Source organism: Poecilia reticulata, linkage group LG4 (genome assembly GCF_000633615.1).
Source record: "Poecilia reticulata strain Guanapo linkage group LG4, Guppy_female_1.0+MT, whole genome shotgun sequence".
Lineage (NCBI taxonomy): Eukaryota > Metazoa > Chordata > Actinopteri > Cyprinodontiformes > Poeciliidae > Poecilia > Poecilia reticulata.
Window position 1 is genome coordinate 24223564 of NC_024334.1, and position 26288 is coordinate 24249851.

A 26288-nucleotide genomic window follows, 5' to 3' on the forward strand; every position below is an offset into this window, starting at 1 on the left:
TGAATTGCAACTTATGTATCATTTTCTATAATATTACTGTGTAAGGTTTAGAGAAACATGTGAGTATTGGTTTTACATGTTTGATGTTGAAAGGATTTGGTTTAGAGGTATTATTGTTGCTATGCACTGTGTCAATAGACTTAATATCCTTTGGAATCTTTGATCAAACCTTTCATTTAACCATCACAAAGGAACTAGATAAACATTTTTTCCATCTGTTATGTTATTAAGATTAGATTAGGTCTATTATTAGAGCACGTTCAAATCCCTATTCACACCTTTGTGTCCTTCAAGATTAGATTTCTGAAATGCTTTTATCAGTTTTACAAGAGTTTGCACGGCCTTTAGATGGTTCAGATTGCTACAGCTTGCGTTTTACTTTTGACAGCTAATAAATATTCTCATATTACTCAAGTGGTGATCTTTATGGACTGGTTTTGCTGAAAAAGCTAGATTGGATTTTAGGGTATTGCTGCTCACATGCGTGTTCTACAATCCCCAGTTAGCATCTCGAACATTTACATTTAAATGTTCCAGGGAAAATGTTTTTTATTCCAAGCATCAATGCTAACCTCCAGAATCACTTGATGTTAAAACCTAGTTAGTCCAAATGCTTTCAAAGTTTTTGAACTATACAGAAGTTGCTTTTAAGAGCAACTTATCTAATTAATTAAATACAATAAAAAAAAATTTTTTGTCTAAAAGTACATGACAAAAGTGAAATTAGTTTTTTAAAAGGGGCAATTACAAAGTCAAAAATTAAAACTCTAAGCAATTTCTACAAAAAGATTCAAGCACATTGCAAAGAAATGCTTAAATTCAGTTTTAGTTGATGAATAGTTGTTTTCCTCATAGAGATATGCAGAAGCCATCTTGTCTCAGGTCAGAAACAACTATGGGACGCAGTTTTATACTACAGAAGGTTGAAAAACACCTTGCTTCTTGTAACTACTTTGCATGTGCTAAAGCACTAGAACTATAATTAGAACAGCAGCGACAAACAGTTTGGAAGTAGAAGACGACTCAGTCATGGTTATTATCACACAGTCGTCCTCTATACCAGCAGAATGCTGCGTACGCCGAGTTAAACATCTAATTTCTTTAGGCCTGCAGGGCTTCTGTGAGGACTCATTCCAGGTGCTTGAATCTCGAGTAAAAATGAATGACAACCAGAGCTGAAAATAGGGAACTAAATTGATGTCACACAGTGTGCACAGTCTACCAATAACATTTAGATTTCTGCAGCACATATTCAGTATGTTCATATTCAGTTTTTTTTTTTCTTTTCTGGATGTTTTTTCGTAAGAGACAGCACCTGCAATAGTGCTCCACTTATTTATGTAGGCCACTTTACACAGACCCATTTTTATATGATTTAGGATCCCACAACTAACAGATGTTTTTGGGGTGAGTCTTTGCAGTACCATCAGAGAATGCACAGTTTCAGCAGAGCACAAATGCTCATGTAATTATATTTTTACGATATGTTACAAAAACAACAGCGGTCACAGACAAGACAGCCTCATTTCCTTTGGGCAGGCTCTTGGTGTCGCTGAACACTAAAACACATTATGTGCTGCTGAATGGTAGCTTTTGTGCCAACAGCATTTTGTTGAATCTCAAAACAATAAGTACAAAAGCAGACAAGAGCGCCGGTTTACATCGGCAATGCAACATTTAGCGCATGAGTGCCTCGCAGAAGCATTCACGTCCATTAGCCTTTTTCACATTATGTTACAGCAAAAAAGTTGCATTGCCTTGAGTAACTTTGTACAAAAGACGAGCAGTTTGTGCACAAGGAAAAGGATAGTTTACAAAATTTGGTTAAAAATAGAAATCAGAGGAAATGTGAGGTGCGTTTGAATCTGCCTTTCCCAAAGCACTATTTTGTGCAGCTGTACGTCTCGGGATGCGTCAGCCATGTTCCTTTTTAATTTTGGAAGTCAGCCAAGACTGAGTAGAGGTGGTGTTTGAACAACAGTTTTCAAGGCATGCCACATATTCTCTGTGAAACTTAGTTGTGGAAACTGAATAGGCCAATCTAATGTATACAAGAATGCTTTGACTTAAACCCTTTTGCAGACACCAATGAGCTTTCTTCAAAGATTGCAACGCGTTCAATTCCATCCAGTTTTCCTGTTCCCCCTGAAGAAAAGCATCCCTACAGCTTCGTGTTTCTAGTTAGATCAAATCCAATTAGATCATCTTCCACATGGATGCTCTTCCCCCTATCTGACTTGTGGCAAACCATAAAAGTGACCTCTTTTAAAATTGTGAAATATGTCAATTAGTAGCCAGGACTTTCCTTAGGTGTGCTGGAGTAGAGAGGAGGCAGATCATTTTTACTTTAGCAAAACATAATTATGTGTTATTTTGTGTTGCTCTACCATGTTTGTAGTTGTAATGTAAGAAAAATATGTACAAAAAGCAATACATTTGTGCATAAAAATGAAAGCAAAAGACAAGTATACTTTAAAATAAACTTTGTGATTTTATTGTTTTATACTTAATCTTACACATCATACAATCCTAACTTAAAAGAAGAAGAAGAAAAAAAAAAAGGTTATCCAGTGGCGTCTCTGGGGGACTGGAGTGCGAAAGGACAGTAACTATCTCTGAACAAAACTTTAATCTGAAATCTCCACAATTCATCTTTAAAGACAGTGATCAAAAATAACCTTAATCTGCATTTACTCCTGTGGTGAAGCAGAACTTAAACCAGTCATAAGATATAGATTTATCAATATCAGTCAAACCTCCTGTTGGATGAAGACTTTTATTAAGAACGGTGATGTTGACATTGAATTGAAGACAGCAGAACATAATCAACACACAGGAAAGAAAAAAAGAGAGGCTAATGTACTGATGGAATCTAGATTATGCAGGAATGCTAACCCTAGTTGCTGGTGCCAAATCACAGTCTAAACGATGTTAGTGGTTCAACTGACACTTGCGTAAAAATGACAACTGGCTATCCATTCGCTCCCTGAAACAGTCAAAATAAAATCCAAATAGTCTGTTAAATTGACATCATAACATGTTGTGTGAAATATCGTGGTTTACATTCAAACTGCTCGGAATTATTAGAAAAAGCCTGTTTACAGGGTCGGGTTACTGATATGAGCAGTCATTAATAAGCACAAACCATGGGACCCCCCCATGATTTACGCAGCCGAACAATCTTTTTACAAGTCATCTGTAAAGCAAAACTAAATGTTCTGCATCAAACAATATTTGAAAGTCTGGGAAGTATGTTTATATTTATATATATATATATATATATATATATATATATATATGCATGTAAATTCAGAATGCACCAGCCATGAGTATTTGTAAAGCGAGACCGTTATTTGTCTCGTCATCACCCAAGATTCACCCCCATCGGGATTTCAATTTTCCACTAGATGCAAAATGGCAGGAGAAATTAATCACAGTCGGGGTTTATAGACGCTCAGCCTATCGCAGGTAAATGGGCTCGGTATTGGCATGCCAAGTCCTCACCCCAGCAGCCATTCAGACATGTCCATCACCAACACAGAGACTTCAACAGGAATTCAAATCGAGTAGTTAAAGCGGAAACTCATCTCAGAAGAAAAGCTTCACATCGATCACAATCTGCATTGGCTTCTTTTCGGGAAAAACAACAAAACAAAACAATCATTAAAAAAAACAAAAAAAAAACACCTTGCAGTTTCCTTTCAGCTTTTCTATAAATACTTAATGATCAAGATCAAGCGACGTTTACGGGGAAAGCTTAAATAATGAAAACCTGAAACCTCAACTGCTACCTGAACGACACAGGGGCCTTTTTAAACTTTTAATATCAGTAACAGGATAAAAGCGTGGGTTGGAATACAGAGTAAGGGATGTTAAATGCGTAAGGAGGCGTTTTTTTTATTTTATTTTTTATTTTAAACATAATGATTGTAAAAAATAAAAGACGCATGGCTTGGTGAAGTTACAAGTAGCAGGTGGCTTACAGAAAACACAAAATTTTACATGTTATAATTGTACATTTAATGGGGTAATAAATTGGTAAAATTGTCAGTGCCAGTAAGGGCACTTTTCTTTTTTTTTGGATAATTATGAAAAGCACTTTAATACACATAGTACTATTCTTCACCTCAATCCATCACCTTAGTTACCTGGCAATAATCTACATAAAGATTATACTATATGAATTGGAGCCATATGTTATTTACATTTGGAAAAAAACAACAAAAAAAACAAAAAACTGTTGAGTCCTGATAACTTCAGCCCCAAAGGTTTCAGCCATGCATTGTGCTACTGCTGAGTGTGGCCCTTTTTCAGACTACAGCTCCAACACTTCCAACTATGCAGTCAACTTGCAACGCTGCGCTTCATGTCCCAACTGCACACATGCATCAGGTCAGATCTTCCTGAAAACAAGCTAGCTAGAAGCGATCTTTGCATAAGGACTCGTCTGAATCAGACTGCTATGTAAAAAAAAAAAAAGAAAAAGAAAAAAGAAAGCACAGCACGGCGACAATCTTTGCTGTAGCTGAGCAGAACATGTTTTTGTGTAGCTTAACCGCGACCCGGGTCAGTTTTCATTCAGCATGTGTCAGTGGTCTGCTGGTGGTTAGAGAAACATGGAGCCTCACTCTGACTCCAAAAACAAAAAAAGCACAAAATAAAAAAAGGTTTTCAAGGAAAACCTCATATAGTACACCTCATCACTAAAACAAGGCTTTTTTTTCTCTGAGCCTGCTCTATAGCTCAGATATGAACTTCAAATGACCAAAATGCTGAACAAAACCAAGTAGGGTTGCACATATTTTGTGCTCTGCAGTTGATATCCATTGTTGTGCTTTATTTCAAAGAAGAAAAAAAAATAAAAGTGAGAAAAAAGGCAATCTTAATGTGCAGATTGCAGCGAAACTGCACTCCAATCCATATGAGAGGTTGTATTATTTTACTTTCATGGTTATAGAGTAAGGATGGAATTAATTAAATAAAACTGCAAAGTGCAAATCCTAACAATCTGCTGACACATGCCGCCAATCCTCCAGCACATACCAACCAAACAATATAAAATAAATAGAATGCAATCACACAATTCAAGCTAACTAGAATATATTAATATAGATCTTCTGAAGTCATACGCTCATTAAAACAGGAAAAACAAAAACAGGATTCAATCACTCGGTTAAGTCAAGATTCTCCGTCAGCTCTGACCTTTCCCTCCCCAATCAATAGCTGTTCATGTACCCAGTATCCATACATGTCAACGTAAAGAAAGAAATGTCTGAAAAAAATGCTGAGCCTTCGGACTTCAACACGTGGTGATCCAAAGGGTGAGAGCTAAAGAGAGGGGGCGGGGAAAGCAATTTCAAAATTAAGGTTACAGAAATTTTAAAGTCTAAGACAAAAAATATTCCAAAGCCCTTAAAAAGGTCTGACACATGATTTCTTTTTGAACTAACACCTTCTGAATAACATGGTTTCATTATCCAGGCTGTGGCACATTCCCAAACTGCTTATACCCATTTTATTTCAATGACCCACAGGGATTGCACAAATAAAAACGACTAACACGATCCCTCTAAGCTGAGAAACAAAAAAGGCCTAAAATGTAGATCCCCTCCCTCCCCATGGCAAAACAAATGTCCGTCAAGCCCCTACTTTACTCTATCCTCAACTCTCAAGCAGATGTATGCAAACACACGCACGCTCGCGCACACACTTTCATACAAGCCTAAAACAGACACTCAGATTTAGCTGCAGTCACTAGCAGAGAGAGAGCGAGAGAAAGAGGGAGGGAAACACTAGTAAGGGACGTGTCTTGACTTTTTGCTGCGACCACGTTGCCCCACCCCGCCCGCCTTCGACTACCTTGAACAAATGAAGCCATGATGTCAGGTGTTTTTCATCCAAGTTGCCATTGTTCAAATTCACAAAGTCTTAGAGACTTTTATTGCACTTAGTCCTCATAACTTCTGAATTTTTTCAGCCACCACGATGGGGTTCTCCTTGCGTATGCGTGCAGCCGCTGCACTCCGGTAATCATACGGACAGTCGTGTTTGTCAGAGTAGCGATGGATGGCACAGAACAGGTTGCCACAGCGACAGTCAAAACCTGATTTAAAAGAGAAAGAAGAAAACTGTTTAATTAAACCATTAGCATAAAAAAATATAAATACACACAAACTGATGCTTTGGAGTTTTCTGGACTTAATAAAACACTATGCAAGTACAGGCCACTTCCAAACAGCTCTGCTTTACGTGGATTGTTGCACTGAACTCTGAACCGTAGTGAAAGTTCAATTAACTACAGTTTTTTTTTTTTAAAGTACTTTCATATAGATCTTTCAGACAGTAAATGTTTTTCCATTAATAGGAAATTTAGCTTGATTGGCAGCTCAAGAATCCCCTTTTCAGTGCACAAGTTGTTGCATGTCGAAGACAACTCAAAGTGCTTAATAAGTGCTAAGATTTGAAGGAAGAGGAAGTACTAAAATGGAAGAAGCCCTTTTAGAAAAATAATTTCCTGCTACCCATCTACTGTTCATTCAGGCTGAAAACAGACTTCAGATAAGAGGAAGGAATGCAGCAAATTTGTACAGATGTTTTCAACATCAACACTGAAAGATGTTAGCAGCGTTTTAGAAATGCTGAGCGCTGCAGTGTGAATTTATAATTCCTAAGGGTTACACGCTGAGAACAGTTTTTGTAACGCAAATTGTCCTAACTGTGTCAATAAAGAATAGTAAAGACAATATAGCATAATAGGATTCTACAGTCAAAGTTTTGCCATTTCAAGGAGATAAAAAAACCCTTTCAAAGATCTTGCTAAAATCAGTCATTTCCACAGAAATAAAACGAAGCACCAAAATATGCACCAGTTCAAACTGGTTTGAACAATACAAATCCCTCTGTCAAATGAACATCTTAACATCAAATGCAACTTTCTGCACATCAACAGCGTTTGTGCTTTTAATATAACAAACAAGTCTCATCAGAAAATATATTGGAATTTTTTGATCATGACTGTAAATGTTAATGCGAGATGAAGATTATTCATACTTTATGGCGCTAAAAATAAATACAATATCCAGGATGCGGAGGAGTTGAACGTTACCTGGGACATTTATAGCAGGGGACTCTGATCTCGAAGCTTTGATACGTTGCTAAGCAACGTATCAAACACTTCACATTTGTACAATATTGGTTGCATGCTGTGTGGTCGACTGTGAGGACATTGGAGGCATTTCCTCCTTTTACTGTGATTAAAGTTTTGAACACGTTTCAGCTGGCCCTAGTTTCATCTATTTTTGTGTGAAATATAAATATATTTTGAGTACTTCTGGCATGACACCATCTTAGATATTTTCTAAAGCAAAATATGGAGCGTGTACAATACAAACATCCTTTCAGAGCCAGGAGGAGGGTCTTAGTGCTGTGAATCATCACCCTTGTGTATGTGCTGCTCACAAACCCCACTTGTCCTGCTGTGTTGTTCACCACAACAGAGCTGGTAGAAGTTGGATCACAGACTACATCTCCAATTTTCTACATGGTTAGAGAGATAACGCAAGAATCTAGCAACAAAATATTTGATAACACTGAAGAAAAGCAATTTCCATAAAGAAAATGACAAAATTATGTTGCATTAATAGCAATTTCGAGGGGTCTACTAAGTGTGGGGTTTAAAGTAAAAATTTGCAGCAATCCTTGGCCACAGGTTGCAAATTTTTTGAGCCCAGCATCAAGGCAGAGCTTAATAATTACCCCAAAAGTGTGGAAACTGCTTTCCCTACTTACCAGTAAGGCCCACTTTCTTCCGGCAAGAAAAGCAGCGGTTCTTTTTCTTGTTCTTATCAGGGGTTTGGTCACCTTCAGAAGATGCTTGCGCATCGTCAGCCACAGGTTCTGATGTTAGAAGGAAAACAGCACATGCTTAGATGAGGGAGGACCCTTAGTCATTTTTAAAAAGAGGCAAACCAAAAAGAAATCCATGCAATTCAAGAAAGACAGTTGTGGGTCAAAGTTACAAGTCAGGAAATGGTTACAAGGAAAATCTAAGGTTTCAATTAACCGGAGCTATTACAAGCAAGGCTGGATGAGGATCCAAGTTTATCCTGTTAGCATACAGTACGGGTCTGCAACCTGCGGCTCGTTGGATTCTATGCAGTGGCTCTTGCAAAACCAAATAAGATGTATGGTTATCATAAAGGCAACTAGAAAGGGTGGCTATTTTCAGTTTTTTTATGTTTTCAGCATTGAATATTTACAAGAGAAGACCATCGATTGTACGAGGCTTTAAAAAGTGATGTAATGTTTATTAGCTTCTAACTATGTGCTTTAAATTTTGGGTGGGTTACCCATCTTTCACAATGTTATGGAAAGGGTTCACTTAGCTGGCTTTATTACACAAAATTTAGGGAGAATTTTGCCCCTTGCAAAGATGAGACGATTCATTTTGCTTCAACATCTAAACATAAAAATACATTTTAGTTTAAATCTCCCTAGCTTTCAAAATACAATTAATTCAGCCCATATTTATAAAATTAATACTTTTTTTGGCTCTACACTCATTTTGTAGCAGCAGGTGAAAACATAGCTCTTTGAATTAAAAAGGTTGCTGACCCCTGGTATATTACTGAAGCAGACAGCAGCTTGTTAATCAAAGCATGATGCAGTGGGAAATCTTTGGTTCTGTGATGCTGTGGACTGAAGATAAAAAGCCCTTTGCTACTTATATGGACTACTTGAAGCATGTTGAGGGAATAACCACATTCCCCCAGACACACTCACACATTCAAACACCAAAATGTGGGCTTAGGTGCCCAAGAGAACATCAACAAGGGGCGACGAAGGAAGCTGGAATCGAACCCAAAACTCTCTCACTACTACAAGACTACTCTTTCCACTGCAGGAGTGGACATAATTAAATATGCTCAACTTAAAAGTTAGCTTTTATTTTAATGCTAATGTGATGAAAGATTTATTTACAGTATTTTCCGCACTATAAGGCGCACCTTCAATGAATGGCCTATTTTAAAACTTTTTTCATATATAAGGCGCAACGCATTTTAAGGTGCATAGAATAGACGCTACAGTTACGGTTGCCACCCGTCCCGTATGGATGTGTAATAATAAAGAAGTGGTCCCCGAGTACTTTATATAGTAGGCTGCCACAGTCGTCATTTCACTCACGGTGTTGGTGTTGCGATATTGTGCCCAACTGCTTTCTGGGTAATGCAGACCAACCGACATGCTGCCACCGCAGTCTCTGTCCCTCTTCCCCCCGCCCCTCCGGCTTTAAATGTATAGGGGCTGGTCCCTTGGTAACCCTACTCGAAGCACCCGGATGAATGTCTAAAGCCACTTTGTTGACATAAAGAATGTTAAAAAAAAACAGTCCGACTCGGGTTGGCAAGGAGAGCCTTCTGCGACTGGGCCGGGGCGTGGCCGGACGATGGTCACCCTTCTTCGCGCACAGCATGTTCGTGGAGAAAGTGGTGCTAAATGACCTGCAAACAACCTGATTATCAGGTCGGTAGGTAGATAGGTCAGTCAAACTTTATTAGCAAACCAGTTTTTTGACAACTATCCCAGCATGCACCACGCGCAGCTTCTTCTACGAGCGAAAATGAAGTCGGAGGCTGCTTACCGTAGTTGTTAGACCTGTTGTGGCTCAATATTGGTTCATATATAAGGCGCACCAGATTATAAGGTTCACTGTCTGCTTTTGAGGAAATTGAAGGTTTTTAGGTGAGCCTTATAGTGCGGAAAATACGGTATTATGAAACATTTCACACATCTTTACCAAAAGCACCATGGACAGGTGATTTGTTGTGTAACAACTTTTTATACAAATAGTATGATGATGACTACTAACAAGTTTCAAAGAGTATGCATTAAAGCGGTATTGTCTGAAACAAAAAGTGAAAGCTAAGAAATACACATTTATTTTACCAAAGACTGAATACTAGAATACTAAAATAGTGCATAAAATAAGAGGCATGTTTTTCCCCCATTTACACCACTATAAGGACTTGTTTTGGAAACCCCTTATGTGATGCTCACCTGCGCTATTGGATGTGCCCTCCTCCTCATCTTCCTCCTCCTCCGCTTCCTCGACCACTGCTCGATCCGAGTCTACGGCCCCCGAGTCTGGGGAGATGCTCATAGCTGTCATCTGTTGAGTTACTGGGCTCGGAGAGCTGGGACTGACATCACAAAACAGGAGCACAGTTTGAAATTAGACAGATCAAATAGTCAAAAAAGATTTATGGAGAAAGAGTATCTATGAAAGGGAGCAGAAAGATGAGACAGATAAGACAGAAAAATCAGATTAAATCTGCAATTAAAGTTCATTGCACGAAATCTGATAAGGGCACAATCGTAAAGTTATATATCATGTGTCAAACTAAAGGCCTGTGGGGCAAATGCTAGAGCAGTGGTTCTTAACCTGGGTTCGATCGAACCCCCAGAGGTTCGATGAGTCGGTCTCAGGGGTTCGGCGGAGCCTCTGCCGCGGAGGTAAAGACACACTTGTGTAAAGTTGTGATGACCCCCCGTTTTGCCATCACTTGCTGCAGAGGATCAGGTACATTGCTTAGCCAATCAGTGCTGCGGAGGATCACTGATTGAAGGAGCTCCACTCTCAGCATGGATTTGAACTTTTGTTTTTAATTACTTCAGCAAAGCTCACTGTTTTTACCAAATTTTGTAGCCTTCGGTGTAGTTCTAAATCTGCTCCTTAGTCGCACCTTTTCGGGGTTGGTACCATCTCTAGTGGCGTGGGGGTGGTAACACAACTAACATAATTACATTACTAACTCAGAATACCGCAAAGTCTTATTCATTATAAATTTCTCATTATCATAAGAATATAGAGCTAATTAAATAATCTAAACAAGACCTTAAAGTGGTTCCAGTTTCTCTTGATTTCCAACCTGTTGAAACTGTGGCAAATTTTAAATACCTTGGGTCGTTCCTGTGGACAGTCAGCTCAACTTTGCTGAAAACACCGACTATATTTTGAAGAACTGTTCTCAGAGACTCTACCTTTTAAGAAGACTTGGTGATCTTCTTAATTCAAGACCCCATATGTCTTGAATTTGGAAAAAAAATCATTTTATTTATCACAAAAGAAGGGTTCAGTGAATACGCATATGAATCTGATGGGTTCGGTACCTCAAAAAAGGTTAAGAACCACTGTGCTAGAATAAATCAAAAAAAAATTTATGTTGGCAAAAGTGGAATGTTTCTTTCCAGTCGTCTCAGACAGTGAAAGTTATTTAAAGCTTTTTTTTTTTTTTTTTTTTAGCATTTTAATGATCATGACTGATTGCAAACCATCACTGACCGAAAATATTACACAGGACCTCTAAGCAACATGGAGTCTGTGCCTCTCCACTCATCCTTCAGACCCTGGGACCTCGATTTCAAAATAAAATGCGGAATTTATATCAACCTGGAAACAGGACTCTGAACCGTTGCGCAACAGTCCAGTTCGCTTTCTCCTCAGTCCAGGTGAGAGACACCTCTGACGACATCTATGGTTCAAGAGTGGCTCGACACACAAATGTGCAAGAAATAGTGCACTTTCACGCCACATTCCAACTTAGTGAGACATATTAGAATTTCTGTACCCCTTTAGAAATTGGAGACCCACAAAAACAGAACTTCAAGATAATGGTTGTTTGATGAAATATTATTTTGCATAGGGACATATCACAGCATCGTGAATAGAAAACAAACAGAAGTGTAACTCAAATGCAGAAAAAGCTATAATATTGTAACAGTTTGTAATTTGATGGTTTTATCTATGCATTCTGTCACATCTGTCCCTTTGAGGACATTCATGGTCTTGATGTGGTCTGACATGAAAATGAGTTTGACACCCTCCAATACACCAACCAAACAAAGACAACATATATTTTCCCTACACTGCAACCATTTAGATACGTGCAAGCTACAAGTTGACAACAGAAGGACAAAAAAAATAAAAATCCAAATGTATCGCTCAACCAATCTAAATACTGCTTAAATTTGATTTTCATAAGTAAGCTTGCTACTAAAAACTTTTGAAAAGGTTGAAGAACTAATGTGACCATATGTTTTGAAAAATAAAAAAGAAAAACAAAAAAAGAAAAAGAAAAATGTGCAAAGAAGTAAGTTTGTGAGAAAAAAAGGACAATTTTCCAAGATTAGAGACATAAATTTACAACAATAAAACTAAGATATCCTCTGACATTATGAAGCCAGAAATTGGCCTAAAAAAATTTCTGAGGTTTACTGAGGTCAAACATTTGTGACATCATCTACGACTGAAGTGGCAAATTAAAGAGGTGCACATCTGGATATTTTCCAAAGTGTAAATAGTACATCCAGGCTCTTCCTGTATCAAACGACACGTCCCAGGTGCAGAATCACCATGAGCGCCCCGAACGGGATACGGATAGTCAGGAAAGCTGCAACATGGCTGTGTCGACTCTGCACCCGGGAGATATTCTGATACCGGAAAAGAGCTTAGATGTCCCACTTACACTTTGGAAAATATCCAGATGCACAACTCCCAATTTTTCCCCACTGCAATCCCAGGACTTCTGTCATGTTTTGTTGCAAATGTCTGACTTTATAATCTCATTAAACTTCTGAGATTTCCTCTGATCAATTCAAGATATTTTTCTTTCTTACAAATTTCATAGTTTAAACATTGTACATTTTTGCCTTTAATCAAGGGGGAATTATTGTTGTTTCTTGTAAATGTAGAACTTTTGATAGAGAATATCCAAGCCTTTTCTTGTAAATATGTGAAATTGATCAAGACATTTCTGAGTTTTTGGCAGAAATTTTGTCATCCGTGGTCACATTATTTTTTATTTGATCTACAAAGGCCCTAATACTCTGTCGTACATTACTTTATAAAGAGAAGAACTAAAAAAAAAAAAAGGTAGAATATTCTAAGCAATAACCAACTCAAATATGCAGTTTTTTTAAAAACTCACTTATTCTCAACCTTCATGTCAACATTGTTTTACTCATTTTTATGCCTACAAAAAGGCTTGCCATCCCATTTTGTATTGGTGATCAATAGACCAGATATTGGGGCCATGATAAATGAGACAGATTTTATACATGTAAAACACAGAGAAATGGTCCAGGAGTTTGTCAGCATACCTGGTTGTTTGTTCCTCAGCTTGGGTTCCTGCTGCTTCTGTACTAAGCTCTGAGTTTGTGTCTTCCACGGTTACACTCGCTGATGTTGGTGATCCTGACGGTGATGAAGCAGCTGTGTGAAAAGAAAAGTGCGATAACACAGAACTTACAGAGAGATTTTTTTCCCGCTCATTTCAAGTGTCTTGATAAAGAAAACACACTGCCTTGGACAAAGAAGATCAGATGTAAGTTGAGTTCAGGTTAAACAGCACATGACAATGTCACTCTGTTGCTTTCTTATGCCACAGTGTAGGCAGCTGTTCTCCAACCCCTTTTAGCAAATTCAGGAGCTCTGAAGCTCCTGAAAGCAAACCATATCAGACTGAACCCAGTTGTTGGCAGGTTTTCTGTCCTACCTTTCTCTCCGGGAGGGCTGGATCGTCCCCCTCCCTGTTGTCTCTGCAGGTGTTCCTTGTAGCAGACAGAGCACATGCCATTGGTGCGGGGGTTACCATAGAAACCACATCCCATAGTGCAAAGCATTGGCACTTGCGTCTGATTGGTCTCCTGAGCCATGCTCTGACAGAGGGGGAAGGGGGGTGGGAGAGGATATTCCTGAAAATGTGGTAAAATCAGTTAGTCAAAATTGTCCAGCGGTTCCCATCTAACCAGATTAGTTTTTTTTTTCCATTTTTCAGCTAAAAGAGCTTGGAGATTGGCATTGCGGCATGAGAACAGAGCTGAAGCAAATTCAGGGTTTTAGATGGCTGTGGTCCAATATTATTTTGTAATGTTAAATTTCATAAAAGTTAGCCTAACAGATTTATAAGTTCAGCAAACACCAATAACTGAGTGACAAAGTCCAGTTCACTCTTTATAGTATCAAAGAACAAGAAAGCAAAATCTGAATCCAAACCAAGTTTTAAAAAGAAAGCAAGCAACAACAGCAACATTTTCAGATCAGGGGGGGCAAATATAATAAAAGTAAAATAGAGCTACGTTTTCACGTATTAAGGCAAAGCCTGAAAAAGTGCTTATCCTATTAAGCTGAGGATTTATCAGGAAAGAACCAGAAAGGATCAACAAACAAAAGCTACAAAAGAGTCGTTCACCGCTGCCGTTTAAAGGGGGAGCGACGGTATGCGAAAACAGCAGCTAGCTGATGGAGAACACTTTCTTCCGCCGCAAAGCAAGATGTAGATCAGGAAAAAAGTTGCCATAAAAGGAACAACACCGAAAGACATGGCAACTACGAAACCAACTCAAACACATACCCAAAACTCTTACATAACAAAATATTCGGCAAAATATGAAGGGAAGATTGCTTAAAATTAAGCTAAGCAACTTCCCACTGACAGGCTGTGGTAGAAAACAGCAGCCGTCCAGTGCTGGCATAGCTCAAAGCAAACAGTAACATTAGCAAACAGCCGCGATGGCCGTTTTATCTGTCTGACACTACATACCAACGCGAAAAGAAGAATAAAACTTACACGTTTACCTTTCGTTACAAAGGAACTCACACAGATAAAAACTAATGTATCCCTGGTAACAAACAACAATCAAATCCGGGTTGTTTTTAATCGAATAAACTCTAGCTTTAGCTGGCTAACGTTAGCCGCGCTACTAGCATAGTCAACCTAAACGAGTGCGCTTCCCGACACTCTTCTGGCGAGTTTAAAATTGGTAATACGCAGCGAGACAGTCCTATGTCTTTCTGGGATAAAGACAGTACCTGAAATCCAAGGTACCGGAGGCTGTCAACGACCTTGAGCTTTAGATTTGAACAAGTTGTGTCCCCAGCAGAACGCGCGGCCTCCTACCCAGGGCGCGTTCCCGACATTCGAAACAGGGACCATGACGTCATCTTCATCGATTCAGATCATAGGAACCAACAGAAACCACAAGACTGTGGAGGGAGGCTACTAAAACTGACTAATGGATGGATTTAGAAAAAGTAGAACTACAGCAACATATTTTCCTCAAGTAAAAATTATTTTTAAAAAAAAACAGTTAAAAGATTTAAAAAGTAATTTGTAAACAACTAATTAAGTAGGCCACTGGATAACTGATAACATCTGATTAAATATTTTAAAATGACGTCAGACAAATATAAGGTAATGTGCAAATTGCCTATTTTACAGACTAAAAGAAAAAAAAAACACAAATAAAATGGTAGCAAAATATAAGTAGAAATACTTTTGCAAAAATGCTTCAAAAGAAAGCTTTTGAAAGCAATATATAGGCTGAATATATATGCATTTGCTAAATAGAACATAATATACTTTATTAATCCCCAAGGGGAAATTGCTCATTTGACAAGCTACTCCATCTGAGGTAATAAATACAAAGTTTATAAAATATATACACCTAAATGTGTATGTACACATACATTCTCACATCAGAAATGTATTTAATGTCTTCAAAAGCAAAGTTTACATATAGAATGATTACTATCTCATTAAATAATGGAAGGGAAAACCCAGATGATGATGTCAAGGCTTTGGAAATGTTTGATAGGTTAATTGATATATTCAGGTTAATTGGATGCACACCTGTGGATGTATTTGAAGGACACACCTGGAACACATTTCTTTCTTGACACAATAAAAAAAGAAAGTCAAGACAAGTCAGCTCAGAAAGACTATTGTGGACAAGTCTGGTTCATCCTTAGGAACAGTTTCCATATGCTTGAAAGTGCTTCATTCATCTGTCCAAAGTATACAAGTATAGATATGATGTCCAACCATCACATTCAAGAAAGAGTTGTAGGGTTGTATGTCTCAGAGAAATGCGTTTAATGGTCCAAAAATGTGCAAATTGTATATAGGGGGAAAGCTAAGGATCTGGATGCTGGATTGAAAGGCCACTGGGCACAAAAGAAGCCATTATTCCAAAAGAAACATAAAAAAAGACAGATTGCAGTTTGCAAACACACAAAGGGACAAAAACAAATTTTTGGAGATCCGTTTTGTGATAAAACTGAAGTTGAACTGTTTGGCCTTTATGACCATCATTACATTTGGATGAATAAAGGGACCCATTTGATCTGTCAAGTCTGGGAGTGGCACCATCATGTGGAGCTGCATATGTACCAGGAGGAAAGGACAATTTGTGGACATATTGAAGCAACATCCAAAGATATCAGTAAGAAAAGTTAAACTTCAACAGGTCCTCCAAATGGGCAAAGATTTCCAACAGGGTAATTCAAGGACAATTGTGCTCAATACTGAGGACATTTATGTAAACTTCTGATTTTGGAGACTTAATAAATGGATCACCAAGATATTCTCTCATTGTGGAATTTAGCAAATAGAAATAATTGTGGTCATTCTGACTGAAAGCAAGAGATGTTTGATCTGATTTAACTTCAGACAGTGAGAACTAAAGGTTTGTCTTTATTTGGTGTATGTAAGGATATGAATACCATTGTAAATGTTTGGTGAAATAAAGTTAAAAAACAGCATTCTATGAAGGGTCTTCGACAAAGATTTGTATCAACAATGCACAACACTTATCCAATAATTCCACTATTAGCCAACAGATCAGAATAAATAAAGAGAAACACAGAGACAGTCTTATGTTCAAGATTTTTTAGTGACAACTCATTTACATGGAACAAACGTGAATGTTATAAACTCGTGAAACTGTGCTCTCAATTCCTCTTCTATCTTGTTCCTGGTTCTACTGTTGGAATGACTGGAATGTCAACAAATGTCCCGTCTTAAAAGGGATGGGTTATTACTCGACAGAAAGAAAAGAAACATGCAAATGTAAAAGATAAAAGGAAAACCGTCTTTTTATGTAAACCGTGTTAAATGCTGCATGATCAGTGAATATGAATCAGTTTACTTTAAGTTTCATTTAAAAGCATCGACAATAAGATGTGATTAAATGAACATTATGTAGTGTTTTAGAGAGGATATTCCTTGAAAAAACGTCAATACTGGAAGCTTTTGTTAAAAAGAAAGTGAGGAAAAAAAAAAAAAATCTTCAGTGCTAGTTGTTTGTGCTAGCCTACTCCATTTGCTCTTCCCCTCGTTCGCTCTCAGTCTTCTGAGCAACAAAAGGTCCCACGATCCAGTTGAGCGGCGTGTTGTGTAGCAAATAGTCCATGACTCCGTCCAGTGAATGTTGAACCTACGAAAGGTACACACCGACAGCAGTTAATTTACAATTACAGGCTAATCTTTCTCACAAGAAAGACGAATTGTGACATTCCGAGTCTTATACAACATTTAGGGTGTAAGGTGCATCTCAAGAAATTAGAACAGCAGCAAAAATTTAGTTTGAGCAATTCAGATTAAATGTGAAAGTTATATCAATATATACTTATTACACTTAAAGTATCTGAATATTACAAAGATCTTTTTTTGTTGTTTTTTTATGACTTCAAAAATGTAATGCCGTTTTGTCATTTGTAAATTGTCCAGAAGGCAGCCACTGACTCTCCACAAGGTGGGTTCACTACATAAAACTATTTAAATATATATGGTATGACTGGAACGTTAAATATCTTGTTGTATTGGAATATTAAAATTTCCTGAGAAGCCATCATTGATAAGTTATAACCACCAATATTGACAGAAAAGACCATCTTAACTGTGTAATAAATTTAGATTGGTTTTTAAACTGAACTACTGAAGTCCTATTTGATGATATTCTAACAGATACCCGCAAAAACCTGTGTGGAGATAGTAGAAGACCTGTACTCATGCAAAGTAAGGAAAAAAAGTTGAATAATAAGTCAGACATATCTTCCCATGCTGATGCATATAAAAACAGTGCTTGAAATGGCATGGGAAAATTTCGTACTTGTTTTAGGTGATGGCGGCTTCGCTCTAGCAGGACGGGAGTGAGAGCACTGGCGTTTCTGAGCGATGACTGCAGTTCTTCAGCAGCTACCCGCGCACTGGTCAGCTGTTCCTGGACTGTTCCTGGCAGACCCTGAGCACTGGAAACCACGCTTGAGCACGATGCCCTCAGTTGGTCACTCAGGCCTCGTACCATAGAAAGGGCGTGGGATTCCAGCTGCTGTCAGGGTGAAAACAACACATTCAGTATGCAGCTCTATTGCAGTTTACTGCGGCAGAGTGAGCAAAGGGGTTTCAGATAAGTTGATAAAATATCTGAATGTAAAAGACAAATTTAAAATATAAAAAGTAAAAGTAAGTATGAAAAAAGCCATTGAAATATAAATATAAGATGCAAGTCACAGTAAAGTAGGAAAAAAAAAACTGATCAAATAAACTTTTCAGTCAGTCAATTAAAATCAGGCTATAAACTTTGAAATACAAATTCAGGCTTAGGACATAAAGTCAGTGTTGGTATCCGAGGATGTACAAAACCAAACGATGAATTAAACTCCAAAATAGTTAAATCCTGACCTCAGATTCATCTTTGGACCCATCTGGTTCGGACTCGGTTGGGAGGGGGAGTCCCTCCCCCTCCCGTTTCTTCTTCCACTCGGTCCAGCGCTGCAGCAGCTGTTCTGGAGCTCCTGCTATTTGGCTGCCTGCTGTCCCCAGACTGGCACGGGCACTCTCCACCAAGTCCAGGGTGCTGGTAATCTGAGCCACCGCAGTGTAGGTGGCATCCCTGGCCTTTCGTGCGCGGCCCAGGGATTGCTCCAGAGCTCGCTCCTGCACCTTGGCAGAGAGTTTACCCAGACGGACAAAGTAGCTGGGGTTGGCTGATGTGGTCGACACCTCAGCGTTGGCAGGCTCAGCCACAGCAGCTGGAAGACAAACGTAATAATCTCTTAGTCACATGCTTTATTTAATGGTTACAAATGTAAGGTAGTGCTGTTAGTTTGATTTTTAATGGTGTTAAAAATTGAATAGTTCAGATTTAATATCCCCACAGTCAGAATTTAATGCAGGCAATATTAAAAGACCTTTTTGGTCTCATTTTTTTTGCACACAATATTCAGAATCACTTCATATTTGGGGCAGCAGCTGGATATCATTATATCCGCTATATACTATACTATATACACAAGTTGTTTGTATTCTTAAGTTTGCAAACACACATATACCCGTTACTTCTCTGCACCATAGTTTGAGGGTGCAAGTAATTAATGGAACAAATACAATTAATTGTCTATCACATCACTATATGTTCGGTTTGATTTGAAGCGCTTTAAAGATCAACTAATTTCAACCTTTGTGGATTAGAGAAAAATCTCAATTAAAACTTACATCTTTTACATTTTTTTTAGATTGTTTGTTGAATAATTACATTATTCCACCTCCCCAATAAGAAATGCTCAAAATGTTCAAATTATTGACATTCCTGTCCATGTTGACTGAAGGTAAACTTCAGAGTGCTTTTCTTCTGCCGTCATGCTTCCGGGTGCATTTTCACAGCACACAATCACTCGATGTCCCCATGAGCATCATTTCTAACCTGGAGCACTGCAAGTTGCCACAAATGTATGACATCACAGTAGCAGGTGTCAAAACTGTGTGTTGGAAATTACAGGAACTGTGTGAGCCAAAGCAACAGAAGGCAGGTTCAGAGCAATGCCCCGACTTCCTGTCTATGAATAGCACCTAACCATTGATGACATCAGCTCATAGCATAATTGAATGCAATAAAAACCCGTCGTCCGTCCTGTGTACAATCCTATTTATCACATTAGGATGTCATTATCATCAAACCGTCGGACCATTCTTCTCTGCAGGGGCGGACGTGTGCCATCAGTGGTTCTGTTTTTGAACAGAGACACGATCATTTCCTCATTTAGCATTGGTACTGACCCAGCTCCCTCTCAGTAAGTGGCAGGTTCTGATCAACCCAGTCCTCAGATCGGCTGAGGGCCAGACCCATCCCGCTGCTGACCATCTGGCCCATCCTGGTGCCCATGACGGTGTTGATGCTACCACTGACCGCCGCCCGGGTCAGCTCAACGCCACTCATCACAGCGCCCAGCACCGCGTCTTTGGCCCCCGTCACTGACTGGTACACCATACCTACGGTGTCTGACACCACCTGTGGGGAATAATGAAGAGACAAGGTGTCAGAGATTATGAAAATTTAATGCATGTAGCTCCAGTAGAAAAATAAAAAAAAAAAAACAGAAAAAAAAAAACAGACAAACAAATTCACTGCTTTTTAAGTTAGGGCTCAGATATATTCAAGATATTTTAACAAAACTACAGACCATTAGTGAGTACTAATGAAACACTGGATAAAGAAGCTTATTTTAAAAAAAAAATGCTCTTTTTTTGGAGCCGTTGTAGCTTTGTCATATTTTACAGCCACAGGATCTATAATACAACATAAGGCTATCAACAAGATTAAGCTTGACAGAGACTACATCCTCATCAGAACAATGACCCCAACAACACTAGCAAAACAGGATGGCTGAAAAGTAACAGAGCCATGGTGTTTCAATGGTCCAGTCAAAGTCCAGACCAAAACCTGACAGAACTGCAGTTCATGATCCAGTATGCAGTTTTCACTCCAGCCTCTCAGGGGACGATATGCTGGTTTGTAAATTATCTACTTAGAAGAGGAGAAGAAAAGAGCTGCATGGAAGTTATTTATACAGGTTCTTCTTTACCTTGTCAGCTGGTTGATGAAGAATCGGCAGCTTCTCTTCCATCTTATCGAGTCCTTTCAAGGCATACTCATTCACTGTGGCAACTGAAACAACATGCAGGATACAAGCTTACTTCAAATATAAAAATAAGAGCAGCTACTATTGTAGTCAGCACAAAAATAATGACTAATGTGAACAGATATACTTTTTTGTTTACAATACAACAGAAGCAAAGAGCTTCAATAAAACTTGTGGTGAAACGTGTGCAAAGTTTGTTTTTAGCCGATTCCGGAAATTCTTTTTAAAAACTCTCAGGCAACAGGCCAACCTCAAGCTCATCTCACACTTTTTTTTTTTTTCCCATTTGAACTATAGTCCCCATTTAATTTAATGGCAGATTTCAGAGAACATTTAGGAACTTTTATTGCATACACATTACATCACACTTTGTGGAGAGGAGAACCTTACGTTGTGGTTCAATCATGCCCAAAACTGGTTTGGACCCCGTGCTGGCAGCTGCTCCGAGAGTCCGGACCCCACTCTCTGCAACATTCATCACCCCCTTCAGCAAGGGCACGTTGTCTTTGGTGCTGCTGTAGGCATTGGAAACAGCCTCACAGGCTGAGCTGACCAGGGGCAAGTGGCTCACTCTTGCAACAACATTCTGGAACCAGAAAGTAACATTTAGGGTCGCTTCAAAAAAAAAAAAAAAAAAAAAAGAAGAAGGGAAAATACACTTTTTTCTGAAACAAATCGGATTTCTTATGCTTTCATTTACATTTAGTTGCATTATTACGCTGACTTTTTTTGAACCTGTAGATGTTACAAGCATAAAATAAGTTATAATTTGCATTAGGTGTGGCGGTGGGTTTCTGTGCTCCTCACCTGCTGCTCTCCATTAGCTGGTTCAGTTGCTGCAGCTCCAGCCTCATTAGTTTTCCCGCTGTCTGCCATTGTGACTGCTGGGTTCAATCTGACACAGAATACAGAGAGAGTTAGAAATTGAGATTCACCTCACTTTGCTCTGAGTGCATGATGAAACACAGCTCCGTCTCTGGAAGCCTTTGTTAAAGTGGCTGATGTACTTTATCTAGCAGGAATAGCTGTCCTGTCAAATGGTTTAAATGCACGAAGAAAGAAAACTCAGCCATGTTAAATCCATTAGTCAACGCTATGATGCAACAAGGATGAAACTAGTTTAAAACAATAAAACTGGGCCTAAAATGTTTAACTTTATTTTCTTGTAGACTGTTTTTTCAAATAATATCAATATTATTGGTATGTTCCTGGATATGAGTCGCATGCTTAAAGTCTGAAATATAATTTAAACAGAAGAAATGCTTTGAGAAAAAAGTTAAAACAAAAAAGCCCAACATTTTTATAAGCTTCAAATCTGCTCCCAGGACCAGAAAAATAGTTCAGTCTAGTTGTGACCCATCCATTATATCTGTTGATTTAAGGTAGTTCAACTTAAAAAAAAAAAAAAAAAAGAAAGAAAAAAAAAAAAGTTGTTAAAGTAGAACAGGAGATTTCATAAATACAGTTCAGCTCAAGTATTTTAGATTTTAAACCATTTGCTCAAATGCAGTCCAGAGACTAAAACAAAACAGTAAAACACAACTTCCCTTCAGCACAAACCAGAAGATGTGAATTGGATTCCTTCAGCATCACTGCCAGGTTTAAGCAATATTTTCTTATAGCATTTCTACACATAGAGTCCCTATTCCTATTGTTGACTCTACAAGCAGGCAACAAAAGGAGAAGTCATTTTAGATGCAACATGCCATTTTTAAAAAAAGTTTCATGCTACTCACCGACAGCACAAGAATCGCCCGTATCAAACACTACCACCATTTTCCACCATTGTAGAGCCTGAGGCTGCATCTACTCACATTTTGCCCAGACAAACAACAAGTCAACAAGCCTTCAGGAATGATAGGAGTGGCAGCAATTTGCAAGCAAAATCGCCGACTCAGACGCTGAATGGCTGACAAAAGTTTCAGGTTAAAAGTTTGTGCAGCTCAGTCTAAACGAAGAAGGCTGCACAGATGTAAGGCGATGGAAATCCACTTTCCTCTGACTCAACTTGAATGTTTACATTTTCATATTTGATTTTAAAAGCGCAAAGAACAATGTCTTTGCACACCAAATAATTGAATTTAAACTAAGTTTCAACTGCAACTATTCTCAAGTAGATCTCTCTCACATTAGGTACTTTAAACCAATATGACAGTAGCATGCAAGGCATCTATCCATCTTAATCAGTGGTGCCAAATGCATTTGTCTGCATCTGAACGTGTGAGGTGACGCGTCAGAGAGCAGGCAGTTTCTGGCTGAATTTTGATATGACTCATCACCAGGCAGTCAGGTGTTGAATCACTTCAGCGTTTCTGTCAAACTACGACCAGAAAGAAAATTTGTCTAATAGCATGACCAACCTCAGCAAGCAATTCCTTCTATTGATTAATTTCCTCTTTTCTCAAAAAAAAAAAAAAAAAAAAAGGGAAGGAAAGAGGAGAGCATCTACTGTAACAACCTTATGTCTCTCTGGTGCCCTGAACATGTGGATGACATCTGACTTTTGCTCTACCAGATGGCACATAGAGACATAAATGGACTCCACCTGTCTTGGGACACAGCTAACAGCTGCTCAACAGGCTTGGCCTGATGTTTTTGACAAATAAGTCACAGAAGGACATGAGTTTGAGCCGGAGCTGGGAGCAGAAAGAGTGGGTTGACCAGCTGCAACATGTAATCAGCCAGAAGAAAATGCTCTCGTAGACCCGTTACATCCACCTGACAAGAGGAACTGTTCGAGGAGAAGGCAAATTGTGCTGCAAGAAGCTCTAGCCGATTTTAATAAAGGGATGCCGTTTAATCATTTCACATATTTGAGATGTCAAAGGGAATGAAATATTCCCTCTGATGTTTTCACAAAACTGTAGCGTTCCAACAGCCTCCGTGAGCTCAGAGCAAAGGAAGATTACAATGTATTGCAACAGCTTGGTTGAGCAACAAGCCTCTTCCAAGTGTCAGCCGGTGACATCTTCACTGACTTTATTATAAACCAAAGTCTGACTTTATCAGTGCTGAAGTCGAGCAAAAGATAAACCTGAGATAAATATTCTTGAGATACGAGAGACGTCCAGGAGAAAAAAAGTTGTCAGTCATTCATAAATAATCAGCCCACTGACAACAGATTCCCATAAAAACACTCACAGGAATCCTGCCAAACACTCTACCTAGTGAATGTTAAAGATCCTCACAGAGCTCACAAATAATCTGTCAGAAAAAGAATGCTATGCTAGACTCTGTTTGAACCCACAACTCAACACGACCTTTGATATTAGGGCCAGCACTGATTATGAGCTTCATTAGGATATTTGATTTAGTAGGTCTTATCATGGATATAAAACAAAAGACACAGACTGAGTTTGCACGTTAGAGCTGGGATTCTCCAACGCTGTTAACAGGTTTTTCTGTATCCTGTCAAAAAAAAAAAAAAAAAAGATTTATAGAAAGATATATGTTCTTAGTAATAGGTACAGTTTGAGCTGTTAGAAATTAAGTATAAATTTTCACTTAATTAGAAAAAAAAAAAAAAAAGATCCCCAAAAGTTGGGATTCAAGAAGGGAGAATCAGTTTTTTTTCCCCCCCAACCTGAAAAATCCAACAAGTCTGTCTAGTGTAGAAAACAGTGATGGGCAATGCAAAGAAAAAAACAAACAAAAAAGAAATTTTAATAATAAAATATTTTACACGTATTATTCAATAAACTTCAGTTATTGAATAATACGAGAGACGTCAAAACTTCTGCAGTTTTGGCGCCAAATATAGAGAAATACATCATTATCTTATATTAACCATACTTAGCTTGATCAGCAAGAACATCCATTAGTAAATCATTAAACTTTTAGTCAGGTTTAATGTCATTCCAAACAGCATTCGGAGGCAACTCTGACAGGTGATATGGACTCGAAATATTACAATATTTTGTGGCATTTATTGAGTGGTGACCAAAAATATTTGCGCTATAAATCTATGTACAGTCAGACCCTCCCTAAAATAAATTTCATCTTCATCATAAGCCCCATTTGCTACAATTATATCACCAAGTAGCAAAGCTGTGCTGTTAAAACTGCATAATTGTGCTTAATCATATTTTGAAAGCCTTTCAAAAGCAAATACCAAAAAGGCGTTATTGTTATCATAGCATCACAAACTCAAAGGATATTTTTTAATCTCATATGATGATGATGATGAATCATATGATAAATGTCTACTTCTAACTTTTTGTTTGGTTTTGTGACATATCAGGAAAAAGATTTGCATCTATTAATTTCATTGTGAACAGTAGTTCCAATACAGAAAAACATTTTTTTTAAATTACTTTCCATCTGTAAAAACATCAACAGGTATTTAGTTTTAAACTAAATTTAAAACTAAATTTAGTTTTAAAACTAAAACAAATTTTAGTTTTAAAATTTGTGAAAAGTTTAGAAACCAATTATTTGGGATCATTGGAGTCATTTGCCATTTATTTAAAACTTCCACCCCCATCAAAGAACATGTGGCACATTGTTGGTTACATTTAATTGTAGAATTAAAACATTTCCACAAATTAGTGTGTGTATGCAATAGCTTTCAGGAAGTCAATTGGAATTAACAGATCAAACCTCAAACAGAATTGGTCATTATTATCAATCAATCAATCAAATTTATTTCTATAGCACATTTCTACAGCAAGGCATTTCAAAGTGCTTTTAGCCTGTAAAAGCCTGTTTGGTGCTTTATCAAAAACAAAAAACTACACTGTAGAAATCCATATTCTACCAAAGTCACGGCATTCACTTTTGATTGCCATAAAAAAAACTTATGTATTTGAATTTAAGACGTTTCTGGATAAAATAAAACCAAGATTTCTTTGCTTAAAAAAATTTGTGCCACAATCCTGCCTACAACAATATTAACATAATCTTTCCAAATATCAATAATAATACTGACAATAAGCACCTAAGATGATTATCTTATTGTTGGCGTTTCACCGTCACGCCTTTCACTTTGTGGCTAATGAACTTTAACCCAGATGAGGACATAGAATTGGTGCTGTGGCTAACACTGCTCATGTTGAAATCAGCGTTTTAGACATAAACCCACAGCTGAACATAATGTTAGGGAATATGAATTGAGTCTGCGGGCTGAAAATGACAGCAACGCCCTGTTTGTCACACAAGCTGGCGTAATTATAGCTAGCTTAGCAGCAGCTGGACATTTGAGGTTTCTGAAGGAGCTTTTAAAACACAACAAAACAGTGAAATAAAACACTGACCTCACTGACGGACCGGTTCCTCTCTGCCTTGTAGTGACCTGCGACGTCAATGCTCTTCAATGAATGGACCCAACTTTTATCAGTATTTCTACTGAAGTGTTGAGCAACTAGTTAATGCTGGACGGGGGCGGAGCCTTGAAATGTTTTAGCAACTTTCAGCCAATTAAATCACAGCACGGATATGACTCACACTTCACACATGGTACTTCCTGTGACTTCTGATTCAGCATGTGATACTACACTAAAACATCACTTTTTAAAAACTGTTTTGTAAGGTA

The 26288-nt window shown here is 38.2% G+C and overlaps 2 protein-coding genes across 4 annotated transcripts; both read right to left on the reverse strand.

Annotated features, from left to right (window-relative positions):
• Window positions 1-2471: 2471 nt before the first annotated feature.
• LOC103463616 (AN1-type zinc finger protein 5) lies at window positions 2472-14984 on the reverse strand. Of its 2 annotated transcripts, none has more exons than XM_008407083.2 (6): window positions 14870-14984; window positions 13554-13752; window positions 13159-13270; window positions 10057-10199; window positions 7789-7896; window positions 2472-6103 (listed from the first exon to the last, which is right to left on the reverse strand). In XM_008407083.2, the coding sequence occupies exons 2-6, from the start codon at window positions 13711-13713 to the stop codon at window positions 5955-5957; spliced, it is 672 nt and encodes a 223-aa protein (XP_008405305.1). In that variant the 5' UTR covers window positions 13714-13752; window positions 14870-14984; the 3' UTR covers window positions 2472-5954. The 2 variants fall into 2 exon arrangements, with proteins under 2 accessions (XP_008405305.1, XP_008405306.1); XM_008407084.2 differs by lacking the exon at window positions 14870-14984 and adding an exon at window positions 14636-14659.
• A 1921-nt stretch (window positions 14985-16905) lies between these two features.
• On the reverse strand, window positions 16906-26151 carry plin3 (perilipin 3). 2 transcript variants are annotated; one of them, XM_008407082.2, is made up of 8 exons: window positions 26011-26151; window positions 21566-21653; window positions 21149-21344; window positions 20702-20784; window positions 19896-20127; window positions 18522-18871; window positions 17950-18165; window positions 16906-17274 (listed from the first exon to the last, which is right to left on the reverse strand). In XM_008407082.2, exons 2-8 carry the CDS (start codon window positions 21632-21634, stop codon window positions 17152-17154), a joined length of 1269 nt encoding a protein of 422 aa, XP_008405304.1. In that variant the 5' UTR covers window positions 21635-21653; window positions 26011-26151; the 3' UTR covers window positions 16906-17151. The 2 variants fall into 2 exon arrangements, with proteins under 2 accessions (XP_008405304.1, XP_008405303.1); XM_008407081.2 differs by having other exon boundaries at window positions 17950-18168.
• Window positions 26152-26288: the final 137 nt, after the last annotated feature.